This window comes from Pelecanus crispus, chromosome 1, assembly GCF_030463565.1.
Source record: "Pelecanus crispus isolate bPelCri1 chromosome 1, bPelCri1.pri, whole genome shotgun sequence".
Taxonomy (NCBI): domain Eukaryota; kingdom Metazoa; phylum Chordata; class Aves; order Pelecaniformes; family Pelecanidae; genus Pelecanus; species Pelecanus crispus.
Window position 1 is genome coordinate 166,219,845 of NC_134643.1, and position 22,981 is coordinate 166,242,825.

The 22,981-nt window shown below is 39.0% G+C and overlaps 1 protein-coding gene across 1 annotated transcript in view; it reads right to left on the bottom strand.

Annotated features, from left to right (window-relative positions):
* PCCA (propionyl-CoA carboxylase subunit alpha) overlaps window positions 1-22,981 on the bottom strand; it is a 322,247-nt gene that overhangs the window by 218,431 nt on the left and 80,835 nt on the right. The window contains exons 7-8 of the mRNA XM_075711566.1: window positions 9,148-9,279; window positions 2,343-2,379 (exon numbers count right to left, since the gene is read on the bottom strand). Coding sequence (XP_075567681.1) covers window positions 2,343-2,379; window positions 9,148-9,279 — 169 coding nt within the window. The remainder of the gene's footprint in view (window positions 1-2,342; window positions 2,380-9,147; window positions 9,280-22,981) is intronic.

The window sequence follows — 22,981 nt, forward strand, 5'->3', positions numbered from 1 at the left end:
AATTATTTCATACATACTGAAGAGTAAAACTTTCTGGAGTTTCATCGATGCTTCAGAAATCAAAAGGCCAGCAGTTCTTAATGTATGACTTACAGACAGATTTAAAAGTAGCATGGGAAAAGAGCCAATGTGATTAAGCACTACAGAAAGGATCACAAGAGAAAAACAGCCCACACAGACAAATAGAGAACAGAGACTATAGAAAGGAGCCTATATAGCAATTTGTGCCTGAACTTCTTCCAATTCTTGATTTAGCCTAATATCTGTCACATTCTCTTTTGACAACTTGGGAGAGCACTTCTCAAATGAGGGCAAAAGGTAGGTTTTACTCTCATACTTACAAAATTTGCATCCATAAATAATAGTCACTGAAGCAGGTAAAGGCAGTGTCTCAACCCTGAAGTGCCAGGCTCCACTGCTACTGGATCTTTGGCCAGAATATAGCAGGGAGAAGCAAGAAAAGAGGCAGGCAGCAAGAGAATATTACACAATGTTTTATAGTTTTAAGTGCTGGCCCACAATGAATTTTTTTTTTTAAATAATTATGTAGGCATTCTTGGAAGACTGAGGCTCTGGATAACTGAAATTAAAAATAATCTGAAAGTATTCAATTGAGTATCAAGTGCTTTATATATGAGGACAAATGCATTATATACATAAGAGACTTCAATTTCATCCTATTTTAGATCCTTTGAAATTACAAATCATTGCGTTTTATTCTGATCAGTGGTCATGTTTAGACAGAAGCTTAGCCAAACTGATCAACTGGTCAAAACATGGGTGGGGAAAAAGCTGGAAAGGACATTTTTCTTTCACTAAGTGGTATCATAGTACAAACCTTTTTTGTATCAAAATGGTTTAAGAATTTGCCATCTAGATAAAGTACCACCCAGCTGTCAGTAATTGACTTTAATATCTACAGATTTAAGACTGCCTTGATATAATGACCTCCAAAGTGCTACCAATATCAAAGACGGGAACCAGTCAGCAGAACACTAGGAGAACTGAGAAGAAAATTAAGCAAGAATACATTTTAAAGGGTATCTAGGAAGCCACTGAATGCCTTCTGACTTACGTTAATCAAAACTGCTTTAAAACTACTTGCAGGAAACCTTTAAAAAACAAGAGCAAGACAGACTACTGAAGTGAAACTGAAGTCATAATACTATGTATGCCTTTTTTAAGGATTAAAACGAATTTTATTTACAGTTCTCCTCCAAATATTCCAGTTTGGTTTCCTTTTGTTTCTGCTCCCATGACAGTGATCAGTAATCACTTGATTTCCCAAGAGAGATATAAAGGCTGACCCACCGAAAACACTGACTTCAAGTGGGTCAGCCTAAAAGCCAGCCAAGCCTACACTGAGGGGTTTCAGGGCAGTTAACCAGTGCAGGGCAAGAACCCCAGCTTAAAAGTGGAAAGTTGTTACACTGATAAAAAGTCATCTGCAGCACTGCAAGTCCCAATTTCTATTTGGCACATAAGGTACAGCTATAGCTTTTGACACAAGTGAGAAGTATTTGTAGCTAGATCAGTAAGAGAAGCTTCAAATGTAGATGCATGCTTTGAATTATGTACCTGTGATGAACGTAAATAGCTTCTCATGGCTACTGTCTCTTAAAATGAAAATGCAAAAAAAACAACCCAAGGGGGGGAAAAAAAAAAAAATCTTTTCTTGCATTAGACTCTTCCTCTAGAAAGCATTTAAGAACATGTGTAATTTCAAGCATATGGTTAAATATTTTCCCTAATATTAAGCTTTAGTAAATAAAAGCCAAAACTCATTAAGCACATATTACACTTAACCTTCATCAAAATGAGTCCTAGACAGTTTGCTGGTTGCTCTTTTCACCATTCTGTAAGATATTCAGAAACTGAATAGTGACTTTATTCCAGAAAGCACACAAGAAAGGCTGGTGGTCTGGATAATATTCAAGCTAATTGCAGTCCACACAGCGATGAAGAATGAAGATCATAACACCACTGGTGTCAGCCTCCATATAAAGAGAAACATACCATGCCTAACTTCTGACTATCATGTCCAATAGCAGACATACTTTGAAAGGACTCCTTTAGCGAGCTACTCATTACCACGTATTACATGCATTCCACAAATCATGGCTGCACTTGTTCTGTAAAGTCCAGTTTGTAAAGCTAAAATGTGATGATTTAAGAGACAGGGCGTTAATGCCTAGATTCTTCCAGCCCCATAGGCAACAGGGAACTTAAAAACTATTAAAACATTATTTGTTCTATAGGGATTACTTATTACACATTCAATTTAGTCAACCATGTCTGCTGAGAGGCACACAAATCCCACCATAGCTAATTTAAGAACTTACCAATTTCCCTTGCAATTCTGACAGCTTCATCTGCATCCTGTAAAAGCAGGAAATGAGACCCAACGTTAATCCCATCAGCCATTGCACTATGTCCTGAGGGCAGTCATATATTGCACTACTGTCTCCTCTGATTCATTTAATGTTTGATTTTACAACCTTCTGACCCTTTTCAGCCAGAGGAATGTAAAATTAATACCATAAGTGGAATGTAAATTCTACCTCATCATTAGTATACCAAGAAACTCAAAGCAACGAGGAATCAGCTGACAGGAAACACAACCAGGATCACAAAAATGATTTTCTGCAGTTGTAGGAATTTAATGCTAGAATTTAGAAGTTTACAATCAATAATGGACCATAAATCAGATCGTTAAAGTTTGTCCACTACCAGGTTTTTTCTGTCCTCACAGGTATTTCTTGTGTTTTCCTGGTTGTTGTCAGTAGGGGGAGTTGATTCTCTATTGTTTGGGAGTGATTCACATTCAGAAAAAAATCTTGCAGAACTTCTTTAAAGGCAAATTTTTTTTCATCTACTGAAGAACACACAAGCATTTCAGTTTTGCAAGTTTTTCATTCTAAAGACAGAACAAACCTTAAATGCATCATTTTAAACTGTATGTGAAATGAGAAGATTCACATAACTGTTTCCATTAAAGAGTCTACACATTACTAGTGTACAACAATTAGAAAAAACTTTTTGTTCATGTCACCTATCGCTTCCGCTGACTCATACCACTACAGTCTGGTACAGAAAAAAGTACTAGGAAACCCAGAGAATAAAAACAAAATACTTGAACTTCTTAATAACCGAATCTCTTCTCTTGAAGTAGTTAATTCTGATTTCTTCTACTGATAACCATATTTCCATTATACAATACTAGAAAGAAAAGGGTTAAATTACAGTGGCACAGGTTAACTTTGAAAATTCCATCCAAATTTGCTAATATTTATACTATTCCATGACATGCATTAAAAAATTTGTATGGAAAGCAGTAATGTCTGGAAACCACCAGCTGCTAAGTGTGTCTGAAACTATGGGGGCTGACTTATGAACATTAAAATGAAACCTGATATTTTTAAAGCTTTCAAGGCAATCCGTTTTAAAAGCACCCAGGTCAGAACTTTAAAAAAAATACAGAGAAATGTTCATACCTGGTTCATTTATGTCCGATAATAAAACAAAATCCTCTTTAAAAGTCTTCAGTACCTAGTAACAGCCCCATGAAGAATAAGGGGGCTGGCAGGGGAAGTTGTCAGAAAATTTAATTTCCTTTCATTAGCTAGTCTGCTCCACAAATCGGTGCTTGTTAAGTTCAAAGCAGTCCTGAAAGCAACATCAGTTTTAAGTCTTTTTACTCCAGTCACATCTGTTAATGAGATTTTTCCAAATAACAATTGTTTTTAAGTCAAGAGATAAATCTAGCAACCCCCCCCCCAAAAAAAAAAAATCAGGGTTTACTGTTTTATTACACCTTGCTGCTTTCCATGACCCTGCACCCTCCAAATTTTAGCTTAAAGGGATAAAATGCATGAAAAGGGTCATTTAAGAATGTTAGTGGTTTCCACACATTGAGTTTGAAGGTTCTTTGTTCCTGCCTGTGACAGTTATGCGAGAATACTTCCCCTTAATAGCCTCTCTGTCAGGAAGTGTTAAACCTGCCAAATGCAGACAATTAGAGCCTCTTGAACAAAATGCAGGAAGAGTGATGACTGATGAAGAACCACGATTATAGTCGAGAAGGAAACTTTTACATTTCTTTTCTCTTGCAAATTCACTCATATATTTGCAAAATAGAATTAAGAGGGGGGAAGCAAACAGGGTGATTTTTTTTCACTTAGTTACCTGCAAACAAGTGGCTAACTGACACACTGCAGTCCACAGGAAGACAAGCTGCAAATCATTACAGGGGAACTTTTCACTGCCACTGTATTTTTATGCATGCATACAACAACTTTAAGTAATAAGCGGCATCCTATCAGCAGCACTAATTGTCTCAGTTCTGGCTTGAACAAACCAAAGTCATCTGTCCAGCACAGTTATTAATTTACACGATTTCAACATCTGTTTCTTTTACAGTTCTAATACATCAGAACCCAAACTCTAAGATTAAAAAAAAATAATCAATGCATATTCAAATTCTGTAGCCTTCAAAGAGTGTTTCTGAAATAGAAAACAAAAATATGCTATGCTTTAAAGAGAAAAACTAATAAACAAAAAATTAGTAAACAACTGACATTGAAATCACTGGTAAGTCTTTTGATCTTTTTCCCTGAGAAAGTATGTTTTAGTATCATGCATTTCACTTGCAGATTACATAAATACAGCAGCAGCTTGAGTAGTCATAATAAATTAGGACAGTTATTTTAGATTTTTGGTGCAAAGAACTTATGACAGATATACAACATTTGCCATAGGGGGGCAAAAACTGAATGCTATGACACTGCATAACACACAAGTCCATATGTGCAAAACACACAAAACCACACTGGTACTTAAAAGCATTTTGAACTATTTTTTTAAAAGCAAAAGTCTTCAACGATTTACTGCCATTTCCTCCAAAAAAAACACATTAGCTACATTACCGTTTTCCCAAAATAAACTGCAGATTGTAAAGAAATATATAATTTTAGCACCATCTTTTATTGTGCAAATAAAAGTGTTCAAGCAATGGTACAAGTTTATAAAAATTGTAAGAGTTATAAAATGATGTCATAGTGTTTTTACAAATGACTGATTTCATTAAGTTAAAAAGACACAAAGCACTCATTTAACATAAGAATTTCTAACCTCACTTCATGTACATGCCTCTCTACCAGGTACCAGCAGGTGGAGACAAAAAAGCAAAAGTATTCTGATGTAGAGGAATGCCAGGATAAAGCTGTTTAAGAGACTCCTAGAGCTGTAAAACATTGTATCAGTTATGAAGAACTACATAACATTTTTCATGGCTGAAGGTGTCAGACTCTGAAAACCTCCAGTTCATGTCTAATCTCCAACAACCTCTCCAGCAATATAGTGATCATTTAATACCAATGTCAATACCCCAATCCAAGAATACAGCCAAAACAGATACCTGAAACTTAAATACAGTAAATTCATAGCCTTGCTGAAAACCTTCAATGTGCCTACTGACATCAGCGAAACTAAGTAGACACCCAGAGGTACCAATCTTCTCAGTCTACATCCAGCTGTGTTCTACCAGCCATAAAAACAAACTGGCTATATGTGGTGAAACAATATAAAAATCTTTCTTCCCTTGCTATTCCTTTGCCAGTTTTTCACCACAGCATCTCCTTATACCCATTTACTCAGCCTCCGCTTTCTTCTTGTCACTTATTCCTCTACTTGTTTACAGACAACACATCTTCTCAGCTCTAACTTTAGTATAGCCATTGCTCACATGGATTAACACTAATTCTTTTAAGACTGTTTATCACTACCTCTCCCAACCAGGTTTTAGGAAACTAGTTGTAGTTACAGATTTTTAAGTTAATTACATTTGAATGCTTTTGTTGGCTCTGTAGTTGACAGCACCAGACTCAGGTTCCTTACATGTGTAGGCTGGATAACCCTTGCCCCAACCAACTGAGAAACTGAACCAGGGGTGAGAAGGAAATTACTTTGTCAAACTACCCTCTCCACTCTTGCTCTACATCTTTCCATTCAGTTTCATAGTTGCTACAGCGTTTGCCTATGAGAACGGTTAGTTGTGTCTTATGCCAAGCATCCTCCTCTTCAATCCTTCCAGGTCCTTAAGAAGGGCTTCCTTCTCTTGAATTTCTAATTTAATTTCTAGTCACTGGGAATTTTTCTGCATACAACTTCTCCAAGATATTACTACAAAAGCTTAGCAACTCCAGTGTCTGCTATGTGTAAGTGCTAAGCAACATAAATTAGAGGGGGAAAACACTCCTTTATTCATGAAGGACTTGTGTATCCGCAGCACTATTTAACAAGTGCTGGATAAAGACAACTCTTCAAGTAACAAAGATTTTCAGTGCAATCCTGAGTTGAATAACGAAGCACTAGAAGTTGTTACTCTATGTTCGCTTTAACTATTCATGCACAAAGAATACGTGCAACTGATCTTTCATGCCTCTCACAATGCCAGAAGTTCAGAATGCAGTTTTATTCCAGCTTTACTAGATTCTACTATAAAAATGAAGCCACCTCTAATCAACTCAAGTATCAAGCAGACACTTAACTCCTTCCTAGGACCTTTAAAAATTTTATTTCTCAAGAAAAAGAGCCCTCAAAGATTTTTTCAAGCTTCATAAATCTGTAACCAAAACAGGTCTCCTACAGAATGGCAGAAATCCTATACAGTCACCAATTCCTTGTGTGTTGCTCTTCTGATTGTACCTGGTATCACACAGCTTTGTCCTTCCTGTCTTAGTCTGAATTGGCAAAACAGTACATCAAGCTCTAACCAAAGATCAGGCATCCTGTATGACCTAATTACGCTGGCATTCATCCGAGCAAAAGACACATTATTCACAGGAAGGAGATCAGAGGACAAACACAGGCACATATTTAGATCCATAGCAAGGATGAGAATATCAATTATCAGAAGTTTTATTTCCTAGAGCTGGTAACCAAAGTACTGGTTAACCTAAAATTTTCATCTCCCCTTTCTGATGGAAACTCCAACACTGGCAATGTCTGTGGACTCTCCTTTTTTCTTATTTGGTGGATACACTGCAGGGTTTCTTTTAATCTCATGTTCTTTTTCATCAACACTTTTCAGATAATCAGAACTAGTGCAAGGCTGAGGTATGTGAAGTTGATATGATACGGACACTTCAAGATTAAGCAACTACCACATTTCCTTACAATAGCTGAGGATTGGAGCTGTCAATTCAATCCTACATTCCAGTTCATCTGGTGTCAAGACTATCATTGCACAGCCAAGTGCCAACCAGATCACTTATATTCTTTCATTTTGTGTCAGGAACTTCAGATAATTGTCAAAAACCAGTGCAATTAAAGGTCTCAGAAACAAGTGCATACAGGTAAGTAGCTCTGTTTCACTGGTTATATGGCTACCTGTTCATTAACCGCTATCCTACTTTGCCAGGTTTGTTTCTTTGTATTAGCAGAATAACAGACTCTTACCCAAGTTTTAACTTGAGACAGCACTAAAAACAGCATTTTGAGTATTTGACTCTGCATTAGAATAAGTTTTGTGGGGTTTAAATGATTAATTCAAAGTTACCTCCTAATTAGATATTTTCCTAGAAGTTATTTTCAGGATTTCTAAAAGAATATACAGGATATCAGACAGAACAGAGGATCTTATGCACAACAGCTTGGCTTTTACATCTAACAAGTGCTAAAGGACCACTTACACAAGGTCTGCTAAAACATGCAACAAAAACCTGAAGGAATGCTGCGTTCAACTTATCACTGCCAGACTTCAGCACTGCCACACATGCCAGCCTAATGCTCATATGGAGTCCTCCAGAAGCGAAACAATTCCTTGCACTTTTACCTGTTGCAGCATATCCCACTGCCAGGCATTACAGTACTCATCATGGAAATGCCTGGTGTGTGAAGAATTCTCTTGTGCATTTTGACCTCAGGTATTTCATGATTTTACTGTTCTCTCTCACTAGTCGAGTTCTCCAGGCATCCTCATCAGAACAGATAAGTTTGTGGAGCATTAGCCCCTTTGCACTCTATTCACCCTTCTCATTTAGTTGGGTTTGGGTTTTCTTCCTCCTAACAGAGTTTAAAATCCAACTTAGCTGACACAGTGCTGAACTCCATTGCCCTGGTATATGTTGCTCCTTAAAATACAGTCTGCATTCCATCAACATATTCAGTTGTTCCCAATTATCTTGATATTTCCTATTTCATCATGTAAATAAGATTTATGATCAGAGGTCAATATCAATTGTCATAAATAAAAGTTGAAAAGCTTTAACTTCAACTACATTAAAGTGTCATTGAAACAAACTTTTCACTTCTTCCTGCAACTCAGTTTTACTCACATTTGGGGGGGGGGGGGGGGGGATCTAACTTGACATGTCAAGCATAAAAAATTTCAACCAGAAGGTCAACATTTTATAATACACAAAAGTTTTAAGCATATACAATGAAGGTTTTAAAGGAAAAAAGCTTATTTACCTACATTAACACAGACAATATATAAAGACACACAGAAAAGCTTATAAGAGCCCAATACTTAATCACTATAGCAGAAAATAAACCAAGGCATACTTTATTTCACCTTAAAAAATACAAAGAAACCACCAAAATATTTTTAGAAAACTGTTGGAAATCATTCCTTCTAAAACCCCAGGAAGAACACTAGCTGTAGATTTGGACAAAGAGCCACCAGCTTCCTCCACCCTCACCCCGAGTTTTGCAACACACAGAAGTGTACGCCATCAGCACAGACCATAAAATGGAAACTTCATAACAAACATCACTTAACTTAGTGCTGTCAAGATCTGGCCAACAAGAAGTAAAGACCTGAGAAATGTAGATAGATGTGCAGACAGTCAAATCCACACCTGATATTTAACACATTTACCTGCCTTCATGTTGAATTTAAAGCAAAACATGTTTAGAGACTCCACAGAAGCAGTCCTTAATACATCATTTATTATGAAGGACTTTCTCTTCTTCTTCAAAGCTGTCTTGCCAGTAAAAAAAAAAAATCTGTTCCCCATTTTTAATTATTCTTATTGAAAGAGAAGTTGAAATTATAATTACATTCTGCATCAGACCTTCAATAGGTATACTTCAATTTAGACACTGTTCCTATAGTGGGCAGACAGTAATTAAATGATTTCTCACCTTGACTACTCCATCAAAGCCAGGGATCGTGTTGACCTTTGCATTCTTGGCTAACAATTTGCTTTCAATCTTGTCTCCCATAGCTTGAATAGCATGTGTGTCAGGTCCAATGAAGGTGACACCTTCTGATGCCTGCAAAGACAATGAAGATATAACTTTAGGAGATGAAACTAAAAATCAGCTTTACACTGGTATTGCTATTAATTTTTTTTTCTCTTTTTGAATTGATTAATGAAACATTTAGAAGACAGTGATCTGTTTATGTAACAACCTAGCAATATATAAGCAGCATTTCAACCCGTTCATTAAAAATGTGTATGACCTTGTGAAACTATGTATACACACAGATTCAAAGCCCCTATAATTAGCATTTGTATAAATTAAAGACAGGCCAAAGAAAAATAGCTGAAAGTGGAAGTACTCCAGCTTGAAAGTTAGAAATATCCCTTGAGAAAACAGAGGCTAGTTAACTCACCATTGAAATAGCCGCAAGTGATTTACAAAGATATGCTTGCTAAACTGTAATGCAGTTGAAAATTCCATTATGCATTCCTAAAACCAAACCTTGATGAAACATCAAAATGAAAGTGCAGTCTCTTACTCAACATATTTAAAGATCTTGAAAATAAGGTAATAATAGAAATACTTCCCCAGTTCTTTCAGGCAACTCTCTTTTCCAGTACTAATGTGGAAATAGATTAATATAAAATACTTTAATATGTAGGTAGAACACTGAACTGCATTTTTCCCCCCTCCTGTTTCTCTGTGCCAGCAACAGACTTCAGTGATCAAGTACACAGACATTTTTTCGAACCTCTGCAGGGTCAGTACTATACAGAGCTAAAGGCAATTCTATCAGAACTGTTTCACTGAAAGTTACCGATGCATCAGCGAGTACATGCATGTTTCAGGCAGCTTGATGTCTTTTCTACCATAGGAAAAAAAAATCAAAAGAGTAAGCATACTAGCCTTGCACAATTTTTTCCAACTTTTTCATTGATTTTTTTTTTCCCAATTCTAAGACATCTACAAAATGCTTAAAAACAACTTGCTTCCAGCCAATGGGCAGTTTACTTGATACCAACACTAACACAATGGGAAATGTTCAATATCTTATGCCAGAAATTGTGTCTTAATACTTTGTCTTTATGACATACACTTGTGCTGCATATGCTAGGGTTGCCAGGTAGTTATAGTCACTAACAATAAAAAGTAACTTGCTGAAGCTTTGTGTGTTTACATGATGGTAGTACAGGACCACAGAACAGACATCGGAAAAATACGTTTAAGTTGGGGAACAATGTCCTCCTATTCACAATCTTGTAAGAGCTGAGAGCTCCCAACATGCCTGGGAGTCACTGTTTTCACTGTCAGCAGCTTCCTAGCAGGAAGAGTGTAATAGCAGAAGCTCTGCCTAGACAACTTCCTATCATCCTAGCTAACAGGGTGCTACAGATAACAGAGGAAAGACCAGATAAGTATTACAGATACTCCAAGAAGCTCAGTGCAAAGACACACGAACCAAATGCAGAGCATCAGTTTAGCTACATCAAAGGCTTGTTAAGCTTCAACTCACAACAAACCATCTGGGTTTTTATCTCAGCCCACCTCTTCTCTACTACAGTAGGCTTATTAGCTCAGCAACCCGGTAATACTGATTTGATGAATAGCTGTCTTACAAAGTTGGGAAGACTGCAATAGGAGGGAGGGAGGAAGGGATAGGAAGACCAACACAAGTATGCAGATCTATTAGTATTATAGTGCCAAAGGATCTGAACACTAAAGGAACTTTTTGAAGGAGAAGGGAAACAAGAAGCAAGGAGTTGATGTTTGAAATCATAGTGTCATGAAGTTTGGAGCTGACCATTTCAGAAACAACAGCAGATTACAACCTGAAAACTGACACTTCACTCCCTCTTAACAAGAGAGTTTTAAATAGGTGCTTGCATACACCTGAAGGTACGGTAGAGTTCCCTTCTGTCATCAGACTGTATTCCAATCTCAAAAAGCTTTGTGGAAAAGATTCACTTACATGGCAACTGGAGATTATGATGTCCCTCGTGTATCACTCCTAACCTAGAAATACTTTGTTTCTTCAGTCTCTGCCATAACATTGGCATTTGCATCCTAGTCAATGCCACTTCCAACTTCACCATATATTGCTTCCTCTCCCCACTCTCTTCTCAGAGTCTACCATCAAAAGCATGGGATCTCCAGAAGTCATCAAGACAGTGGGGTCATAACTTTCGCTTTCCAGTGAAAGGCACATAGGGGACATCTTGCTTCACTTACTGTCTCTTCTCACTGCCTTGTGGCACGGACTTTTGAAGTGCCCAGTTGGTTACCTGCTCCTGTCCAAGCAGGTACTTAGATAAGAAGAGGACAGCACCATTCAGGAGAGATTCATGAACCACCTGAGAAGTAACACTCCAGACCATTTCAAGAAATGGATCTGCTGCATCCAGTATATTTGTTACATGAATCTTGCAGGAGCTGTAGTATTCCACATGGATACAACCAATACTTATTAAAAATTAAGTACTAGACTATGTGCAGCAGCTGCACATTACTCTAATGCAAATATCACCAGGTACAACCTATATCTTTGTCTGTCTGGTTGTTTTTTTTTTTTAAATGTATACTTCTAACATACAGAATTTACAAGCTGCACTTGCCTACACATGCACCTCTTGGCTTTAACTGCTTTGAACCTTTGTACCTTACACAGAACTGCTCTTTAATTCTGAACAAGCAGCAGCTTAGTACCACCAGCTAGTCCCCTATATGGTTAGTCAATTGGGGTAGTCATCCTAGCCAGTTATTTCCCAGCAATGAAATCTGAAAGAAAATAGTTTAACTCAATGTGATATCACAAGATACCTGAAATGACATAACTTTGCATGCTGCAACATCCTTAAATCAAAAATAAGTTAACAAACCAAGGGAGATCCACTGTTTTCCAGCCAATACGTCAAACCATCTCTTAATAGAAAAGGTGTGCATTCTCTGACATGACTGCAACTAAATTTAGCTAAGTGCACCAGACAAAGACTTTGTCAGCTTAAGGTACTACTGGACAAACTCTTGCAAGTCTTGCTATAATAATTTAAGACCCCATCACTCGAAGATGCCTGCTCAAGCCCTCTGTCAAAGCTTGTCAGCTTATCACCAGGAAAGTGCCCCAGCTTCTTCATTGCCAATACTCACACATAATGTATTAAGTGACATGTTCAAAATTCTAATGCCCAATACTGAAAATACCAAAAATAGACCACAAGAAAGAATGCGGCAGTAGCATCTTCAGCTCCCACAAAGATTTACCAGCACTCATCCATTAGCATCCTTAGTTTATGGAACACACAGGAGTGGTGAAACTGTGCAAGAAAAACTTCCAGTGCCTGATGACAGTCTGTCCACACAGTGGTGCTGCCAGTGTAGCAGCAAGAACTAGAACCTCTTCTGTACATACACAAGCTTACACACTGCATATCAAACAAGTTCTTCCAAAAGTTCTGCTACTCCTTCACACCTTCAGCAGCGTACTACAGCCTTGAAGACTTAATTATCTGGCTGCAGGGAACATACCAAGTTTCACCATAAACATGCACCAGCATTTTCTTTAGAAACATACCTGTGATACCTGTGTATCACTGCTCTACTTTGCATACTCAGAGGTACAGACAAGCAGTAAGGAATATTTTATAAAAGAACAATTTCAGAATACATTCTATGCTAAGAAAGTTAGTTCCTTCTTTGACTAAGAAGTAGATATTGAAATTTCCCCCAACACTCCCCTATTTTTGAGAGCAGCGACAGTTGGTTTAATTGTAGTTCCTTAAGAATCACAAGCAGTTAATTCCCTCTTCCTACCCCCCCCACCCCCCCCTTAAGCCAGACAAAAGCCTTATTCTGCCCTCAGGGAATGCGAGACCCCAAATACAGCAAAAATTAAACAATGTCAAAGTAGGACAAGCAAAGGCAAATTTGGAAAAATCCATTTGGGAAGTCCGTGGTTGAGTTGTATGTGACCTTCACAGTCTGTCATCCATGTCTGACTGCTCTGGGTACAGAGTGGGCCAAACTGACCAATGCTAGTATAAATCGCCATCCTCCCGATGTTTGGAAAGGACCTGTCCATCTGACAAACTCTTGTGGTCCTGAAGTAACTGAAGAGACTGATCCTAGAAGAGGAGATTCCTTTGCATCACCTCTTGGAAATTATGAATGCAGATATTCACAATTACTGTATTATGCAGTCAGTAGTGGATTCAGCCTCAGTGACAGCATAAGCAGAACTAAGGACAGAAAGCATGAAGGAGGGAAAACCACATAATAAACTTTCATACACACTAGCTCCCTTGGCAACATATACTCTTCTGTGGGCTTATGAATATGCAGCAAAGCAGCCAACTCACTGCCAGGCCTCTCAGCACTGCAGGAAATGACTGAACAGTTCCAACCCAGCTTTAGACAAAACAAGTGATATTAAAACTTTTCCTCTGTCTTTTACCACGTTAGTTATGGACAATTAAACACACTTTTTGGTGTCCTCATTCAAGCCAAGATATCTGAATCTGCACATAACACCAGCTTAACATGTGCAGCTCCAACCAACAAGAAAGTATGCCATGTACAAAAATGCAGCTATCAAAAATCTTGTGGTTTCTCTTTCAGGATCCTTTGGCAAGGGGATTCTTCCACTCACACCACGCTGATGTGGCAAAACACACTCCAAGTGCCCAGCTGCTTTCAGGTGCAAAAGCCCCTATAGTTATCTCACCACGCAGAAGCACTGCAATAATGCAGGATTTGTGCTTGTTCATTCCCTGGTACCTGAAATTGTTGTAGGAAAATGTTTCCCATCTCTGAGGAAGAAATGGCTGAGAGGATGGAGATCTCAGAAGCAACTGTAGCTGCTCTACCTTACTGAAAATAAACTTTCCTATCTAAACACAGAGCTAGTTTTAAATAAGGTCATGAAATTTACAGGAAAAGCCAAATGATCTGTTGCATACAGCCATCAGATCATATGTTCTCAGACTTATACATGATGTTTTCAAGATTACCCAAACTCAAGGTGCTACTCACTGGAAGACAGTAACAGTAATTCACTTAGGAGAAAAGGGCTTAACCCCAGTACCACTGGCTGGGTAGGCTCAGAGCCTGCAGTGTCAGGAGCGACCAGAGAAGCAACTGAGCCAACCTAGTTGCTTTCATAGAATCGTTTAGGTTTCCCCCCATTCTCCCTCCTTCCTCTCCTGCACATCCCTTCCCACAGTCCTGTCTATCCCTCTTCTCTAGGGCAGACTCTAGCACTCCTCAGTTGACCTAGCTGATCAACATGGCAGACAATGGCCTAGGGTTTTTTGTGAGAAGTGTTTTCCATTGCTTTTGTGAGTTAATATTAGCTAAACAGAGAAGCTCAATGGGCATTGGAGGAAAGACCACATAAGCTGCTGGAACATGCAACTGGGAACAAGAACCTTCTTTTGGGGGAAGGCACATCCTCAGCTCTCAGGTGTGCAGTGGAGACTGCCAGATGCTGCCAGATCAGCCTGGTTTTGTGTTCAAGTCTGCACTTCTGTTTTAAGGTTTGTTTTAAAATAAAGCATGTTGTTGTTTCTCTAAGGAGCACTGTTTTAATCACAGAATGGCTGAAGTTTGAAGCATCAAAGCCACTGCTTGAACCAGCTCTTTCACATGTGCTGTCAAGTTGTCGAACAACTTGGGGGCTGAAGAGAAGCAGCAGCAAGGTTCTGTTGCAGTGCAATAACAGCAAGATCAGCAACCGTGGTAACAACTTACCACACTTACTACTCAAGAACTTACTGGTGAATGAGATTATGAAGGAAGGTCCACAGATAACAACTCCAGTATAAACTGTTATCAGGTTTGATTTTCAAAGGGGTTTTTGTCCCAACCCTCAAGTTTTCTTTACAGGAAAATCTGGAAAAGGTTTCCATTAAATACTTGCATGCAGCTGATGAATGCTTTCACTGTTGTACTGGGGAACAACCACCTGAATTTTTCTGCCCTCTTGACACACAGCCAGTCAAGGAGGCAGATCCAACAGGGAAGGGAAGGGACAGAAGTAGTCTGGTAATCACAAACAGCATCACAATTCCAGAAAAATTGGAATCTTCTACAAATACAGTCTCCCATCTACAGCAGGGACTTATAGCTCACCAGAAGGAAACAGACCTGTACATGCAGCTGCTTGCAGCCGCATACAAAGAGCAGATAAGCAGCACAGCTCAAGGATGACTGTAATAGCTGGCTGGGCTGAAAAGCCTCTAAGTTACACAGGCTAAATGCAGGGCTGAGAAGTAGAGCTGGCAGCGCAAAAGGAAGGTCCAAGAGAGGCTTAAACAACCCAGAAAATAACCAAACGGAACAGAAAAATCCAACTGAAGTGGCCAGATGAAACATCCAAAGACAGACAAGATTCAGGAGTCCTACCAGACAGACAAGATTCAGGAGTCCTACCAGGAGAGCGGGGAAAAAAAAAAAAACCACCAAAACACAAACAGGCACACTGACATCAGTTGAAAGAGGTGGGGACATAACAGATCACCTTGCAATAAAGGAACTGTCCATTCAACACTGGGAAAGAATCCCCCTAAGAAATATACTATCAGAATATATAAGAAGCATCCACTCAATAACCTAGGATATACTGCACTGGTTAAATGCTCTACAACAGAACACAGTGGAGGTCAAAGAATGCCCCAAAGCTTTCTGCTAAGATGCACAGAAACAACCTATCAGCTCAAACAAGTGGACCCTGTTGCTACTATCCTGAAGGCTCAGACTAAAGAACATATACAGGAGTTGCCAATGATCTGCCCAGGCACCAACCTGTAAATTTAGTATTAACAAATAGAGAATTTAATTCTATGCAAATTTATTTTAAGCTGGAAAAGGCTTCAAACAGCAACATGCCTAGGTACTGTCATGGATCACTAGAAGTAGTAACTCTCTCTCCAGCAGTTCAGCGAACAAGAGTTTCTCCAATCTTGTTTAGAATGAAATAAGCAGAACTTTTGAAGCCAAAAGATCTTCAGAATACACATGCATTTATATACACATACAAGAGAGAAAAGACAACGCTTACAGGCACAGTAGCATCCTTCATTAGAACAAGTTTTTGTTTTGTTTTTTTTTTTAAAAGAGCCATGCTGAAGAAAAGTAAACTACAGCCTTTGTACAGGCTTACGACAGAACAACATAGCACCTCTTACATGAATACAGTATGTGATATAAGCAGATGGATAAACATGCTAGAGGGGGAAGGGCTGTAGCATCCTACTTTTCTCTGACTATACCTGCCTTTGGCTACTGTAGTTCTTTCTGGAGGTCTGCCTTCTGTTTTGTTTGAGGGTTTGGGAAGGAGGTAAGAGTATTACAATCACCTTGAGTTGCATAAGCAGCAGGCAGGTAGACAGTGATAGCAACTAGCCTGGGAAGTAAAAGGTTAGTCGGTGATTGGGAAAGTGACAGCACACGATGCAACTTGCTAAAGGAAGACGGTGGTGGTGAAGAATTGTGCTGCCCAGCCTGCCAGACCTCATTGCTTGTTCCAAGTTCTACTTTGAAATAAAAAGCTTACTGTTACTCGGCTCCAGAACACTGCATTTTAGAAGCCAGACCCACCACACAAGCTACTTCATCACCTGTGACACTATACTGTGCCATTTTAAATATCTGTACTCACTGTCTCAAATAGGAGCACATACTGGAAGAGAAAGTGATACATTGGAAGTGTTTCTTTAGAAAGGGAAAAGTTAGCAGAATGAAAAAGCTTCACCTGAAACTGACCACAGCTGCAAGAAGTTTGTCTCACTTAAAACTGAAGTTATAGAACACTGAAGCATTTTCACAACCACTACCTTAAGTAAGAAGAAAGATGATTGCTGGGCAGCAATACTAAAAACCTGAAACCAGAATACACTAATTTACTTGGAAATAAACCAACACACATGCCAGTTTCCATGTTTAACCTCTGGCATGACGGGAAGGGGAGATGTGTTAACAAGTTCCCTTTAAGCCATTATTCTAAGAAATATATCTGATTTATTTCATCCTGGTGTGAATCTGTTCACACTGGTCTCCAAAGTATAGTTTAAACCATGCAGAGCTATGAAAATACATTAATCGGTTACCAGAAAAATCTTGCACTATATTTAAGTTCCACCAGTATGACCAGACAAACTTCTGAAAGAGCAAATGAAAACAGGCCTTATCCAAGCCCCAAATATGCCTTCTCTAAAGCAGGCTAGGAATATAATACAGGAACAGCATATATCTATATATCATACATATAGACATAGGCATATTTGCGTTTTTCAAAATGTAGTATATGTATATCCAAATACTTGGGGGTGGGAAGAGAGAAATCAATCTGTTAGACTATTCTACAGCTCAGCTTAAACAAAAGGCACAGCTGCTGAACCAGTATAAACACAATCTAAGGCTACTTAAATCCACTGTCCCAAAAAAGCGTGCACCTCTCAGAAAAGAGACCAGGGACACCAGGGAGCAGCCAGAATAAATCTAGGTAGTCAGCATCACCGTAAGCATAAATGCTGCACAGAAAATAACTTTTAAATAAACTTTAAAGCCATCCCCTCTTTAATTCCACAAAAGTGGTAAGTTTACAAAGTTAAAACTGTAAGAATCAAACTAATCTGTAGACATCTTCCTTAACAAGATACAAGTTGTGAACTCGCATTATCTTAAAGTATATGTACAAAGGGTAAATGTGCTTGCACTGATTTAATTCTGCATTTTAAAATTTAAAAAAATTAATTAACCAAATATTTCATAGTGTATATTATACTTCTAAGTGAAAAAAAATCATATTCCGCTTCCACGTCATATCTTAGCAAGTGAAAAGAAAAACAGTAGAAGCTTTTTCCAAGGACTCAAAGCTACAAGACACTGAAAAGAACAAAAAGTACCTCTGGGACTCTATACTTTAAGTTTTCACTTTGGATCTGATCATCAAACTGGAGTTTTACTTGGCAATTTCACTTTAAAACAGTTTAAAGCTGTAGATGGTCTACATATTATGACTTTGTCCAGAACCCAAATGCAATATTAAGTTATTCAAGTTTTCAGAAGCATTTCTCAAATACAAACTACAAAACTTGACCATATAGTAGTTTGTATGACATGCCACTGTCAACGATCAATTGCTTCATCACCTATAAAACACTCCCTACACACATCACCCAATGCACAGGAACTTAGCCTTGCTGTGTTGCAAAAAGTTTGAGTATTTGACTATATCAGTAGTAATGAATACCCAGAAAATTTAGGGAGAAACAAATGAAACTTAAGAATTTTCCCTGGATGGTTTCCATATTGCTTTTCTTCGCTTCATGGCATTGAAATCACCCTTGATTTTTACATGATAAAAGAAATCTGTGGAACTAATCCTAGAAACCTCTTTCTGTTTCCTTGCTTAACACCTCCAGGCGACAGAAAAGACAAAATGCTTCATTTGCATCCTTAAACATTAGAAACTGCGAATGAGCCTTTTCAGCTGCAAATGTTATTGCATCTACATTTCCAGAAGAGAAAGAAGGTTAAACAGCCTACTCAGGTTTATGTTAACTCATCTCTTTTTAGCACCATGAGCAGCACAAAGAGCAGAGAATGTGGAAGCTTAACAGCCCAACCTCTTTCTTCATTACGTTCCATTAGATCCTGGAAATGGATATAGCTGCTGATTACATGAAGATAAAGAAAAGAAATCAGGTATGCACAAAGGAAATGGCAAACACTAACAAGTGTAATCTTAGTCTTCCCAATCATCTAGCCTCATGAAGACCATTTCATTTTTCATGCAATACAAAAAAGTTCTATCAGTTGCATGACCACACAAGATTTCACCCGATGCAAAAGCAGCATTTGTTTAATCATTAATACAAACACTTCGTTTAAAATATAATGTGCCAGTGTTGCAGAAAGCTATCATGAACACGTTAGTAAGGTAAGAAAGATTCCTTGCTTGATGTGCTATGTAGTACTTCATCTTACCAATTAAAGAATAAATTTGAGCCATGGTCAAATAGCCAAACATTATTAAGCTGCTTTATTTCAGAATACAATTAAGTACAATTTATTCTTCAAGAGTACTAGATCTCCTAACTGACACCATTTTTTAAAATTAGGATTCAATCTACACAGTATTTTTAATTTGTTTGGAGTGGGGAAAAAAGCACGTGGAACTACTGTACTGAATTCAGTAGAGAAAGTTAGCAGCACTTTATTTTCTAGTCCATTTGGCTTTCAGTCTGGAATAAAAGTCTTCAGTTTGGCAGAAAACGCTCAATGAGATTTTTAGCACAAAATATATATTACTCCAAATGAAAACCAGGCACTCATGGAGAAAAAGCAAGATAGAATGATGAGACGGAAAAACAGCAGAGCATCCTTCTAGCCAAACCAATACCTCACATTACCAAGGACCCAAGTTTATTACATATACAAAGTTTTCTATATCAAACTGAAAGTTCAGTAGGGAAGACAAATGGGATAACACAAACAGTTCAAAAACCTGAGTGTTAGAGCAGATGAAGAAAATGCATAGGCACAGGACACTCTTTATACAGCCATACTATTTCTCCTGTCCTACAGATGCATGTGAAACTTTGCAAATTAATATGGAACACAAGCATATACCCTGATTAGTAAGTGCACTTCACAATGCCTTAGCTTATGTTTTTCAAGGGGGGGGGGGAAGAGACATGAGAATACATTTAGAAGTCAACAAGTAATGAAAAATTAGCAGTGGGTTATTGAGATGTTACATTGAGTTTGCAGTCAAAGGGTATAAACCGTACACCTGAAAAAACCTTAACAATAAATCAGAACCTGGAGAAAAAAAATTAATGTTGAAAAAAGCCTGTCTGGTATTTTTCCAGACATTCTACAATGCTTTCAAGTTAGGTGACCATCATTATATTTACACTGCATATTCAGAAATCAAATTAAAATTTACGATGACTGTCCAAGCTCACACCACCCCCAACTTACTGATGAGTTAAGCATCAGGAACCCTGATATTGATAGCCAGGAAGGTAAGTGACCCAAGAATCATCTTCCTAATAATCACTCTGCATATTGAGAAACAGAGTTGAGCAAAGCACACAACTACTTTGAAAAGTGTCATTTCTCAAACGCTGTAAAAAAGACAGACACTGAATAAGCAACACTTCATAAAAACAAGGCTGTTAAGCCCACTGTCCTGACCAAATTCTAACATGGATAACTCCATTCTACCTTCCTACAGCTCCCTTCCTCAGCCAGTTGGTGTAGTTTAGGATTCTCCCTGTCCTCACATGAAGGCTACTAATTTACTTCCTGCCAAATAGCTGCCATCACTGGTCTATCAAGACAAGGTGGTATTTCTTCAGTAGATGTAGCCATCCTCAAACGTTTGATAAAGACTGGTTTGAAGACCTTCAGAGAGAGTTTATAAAGATGCCATAAACTACACTACAAGAAACAGGGCAGACCAGTGAGTTCACACCAGAAAACTGGAAGCATCTGCATCTTGTTAGTAAACTGGAGTTATTTTCCGACAAGAAGAGAGTCATTAAACACCACTAGATTTAATTTCTGACATTCAAAAAACAACATCATATGGTAAATAGGCATATTTATTCAAAAATAAATATCAATCTGTCAATCACATTAATAAACATTAGTTAAGAGCTAAACAAGCAGTAAATCAATCATATTAGCAACAAAAAAGTGCATGTGCACACATTTGTTTGGATTGGGTTGTGCTTTAGTTTGTTTTTCCCCCAAAACCAGGTTTAATTCACTGAACCAACACACCACCTTTTACCAAAGCCAGCATGTACTGACCCTGTAGTTACTGAGGGGAAAAAAAAATACCAAAACCCCACACAAGTGAAGGACAAACAGGACTGGGACAACAGTTGCTCAAGATTAAAGCAATTATAAAACCCCAAGGACAGGATGCTGTCCCATAGGTCATAGTAAACTGTCACAGAGTAGTGACCCAAAAAGACAGTATGCCCACCCCAGGTCTTAATTCCTCCTGCCTCTTGCACTGCCAGCAGCAGCCATGCAGCTGTGCAGCCATCAGTCTGGGAACCATATCAGCTAAAAAAAGCTAAAGAGGCAAGGGGTGCTTAGAGGATTTTGAGGGACAGTCCCTAGAAGGGTCAACATCAGTAGTGACAACTGTCAACAAATACACTGTCATCAGACATATAATGGGATACATAGCGGAAAGCGTGTAGAAAAGGTATAGGCAGGACCGAACAAGGCAGGATGACCGAATATTACATTTGTGGCCAGAGGTACCTGCAGCAGGGAGTCACTAACAGGCAAGAACTGGGGGTTACAGAGGTACTGCCATGGCAATGGTGATGACTGACACAGGAGGTGGCTGCAATCTATAATGGCAAGGGATACTGGAAGAAGGTAGTCAAACACAGGAACAGGTAGTCCAGAGAGGCTGTGGAGTCTCCATCCTTGAAGATATTCCAACCCCAACTGGACATGGCTTAAGCAACCTGATGAAGTTGATCCTGCTTTGAGAGAGGGTCTACGCCTCCAGAGATCCCTTCCAAACTCATCTATTCTATAGCCTTAAGTGAAGAATAATCAGGAAGATTATTATCTCTGGCCAGGTGAGGAGGGTTACAGCAACCAACAGTACAGAGAATTTGGCACGACCCTTAGAATCATAGAATGCTTTGGGTTGGAAGGGACCTTTAGAGGTCATCTAGCCCAGCCCCCCTGCAGTGAGCAGGGACAGCTTTAACCAGATCAGGTTGCTCAGAGCCCCGTCCAACCTCACCTTGAATGTTGTCAGGGATGGGGCCTCCACCACCTCTCTGGGCAACCTGTTCCAGTGCTTCACCACCCTCATTGTAAAAAACTTCTTTCTAATGTCTAGTCTAAATCTATTCTTCTTTAGTTTAAATCCATCATTCCTTGTCCTGTCACAACAGGCCTTGCTACAAAGATTCTCCCCATCTTTCCTGTAGGCCCCCTTTAAGTACTGGAAGGCCGCAATAAGGTCTCCTCGCAGCCTTCTCTTCTCCAGGCTGAACAACCCCAACTCTCTCAGCCTGCCCTCATAGGAGAGGTGCTCCTGCCCTCGGATCATTTTGGTGGCCCTCTTCTGGACCCGCTCCAGCAGGTCCATGTCCTTCTTGTGCTGAGGGCCCCAGAGCTGGACGCAGCACTCCAGGTGAGGTCTTACCAGAGCAGAGCAGAGGGGCAGAATCCCCTCCCTCGACCTGCTGGCCACGCTGCTTTTGATGCAGCCCAGGATACGGTTGGCTTTCTGGGCTGTGAGTGCACATTGCCAACTCATGTCCAGCTTTTCATCCACCAGTACCCCAAGTCCTTCTCTGCAGGGCTGCTCTCAATCTCTTCATCCCCCAACCTGTACTGATACCAGGGGTTGCCCTGTCCCAGGTGCAGGACCTTGCTGTTAAAAAACAAAACAAGACCACCTTAGACTTGTCTGAGATAAAGGGATGTGGATCTTCCTACTGAATCTCACAGCATCCATTTCTTCAAGAGACAGTAGAGCCTGGTCATACTGACCTTTCTTCTCCAATAACTAGTGGTGCTGCTGTCTAGCTATTTATTTCTACCTCTGTACCAAAGTATGCTGTTCCTTTAGTATTGCAGACAAAAGCAATACCCATTAGATCAATGAAATTGTTTTAAAACAAAAAAAATCCCATCCAAAGGTTCCCATCTCTGAAAGACAAGCTCATCCAATTATATTAGGAGGCCATCACAGGATGCAGCACAGGGCTGGGAAGACACAGCT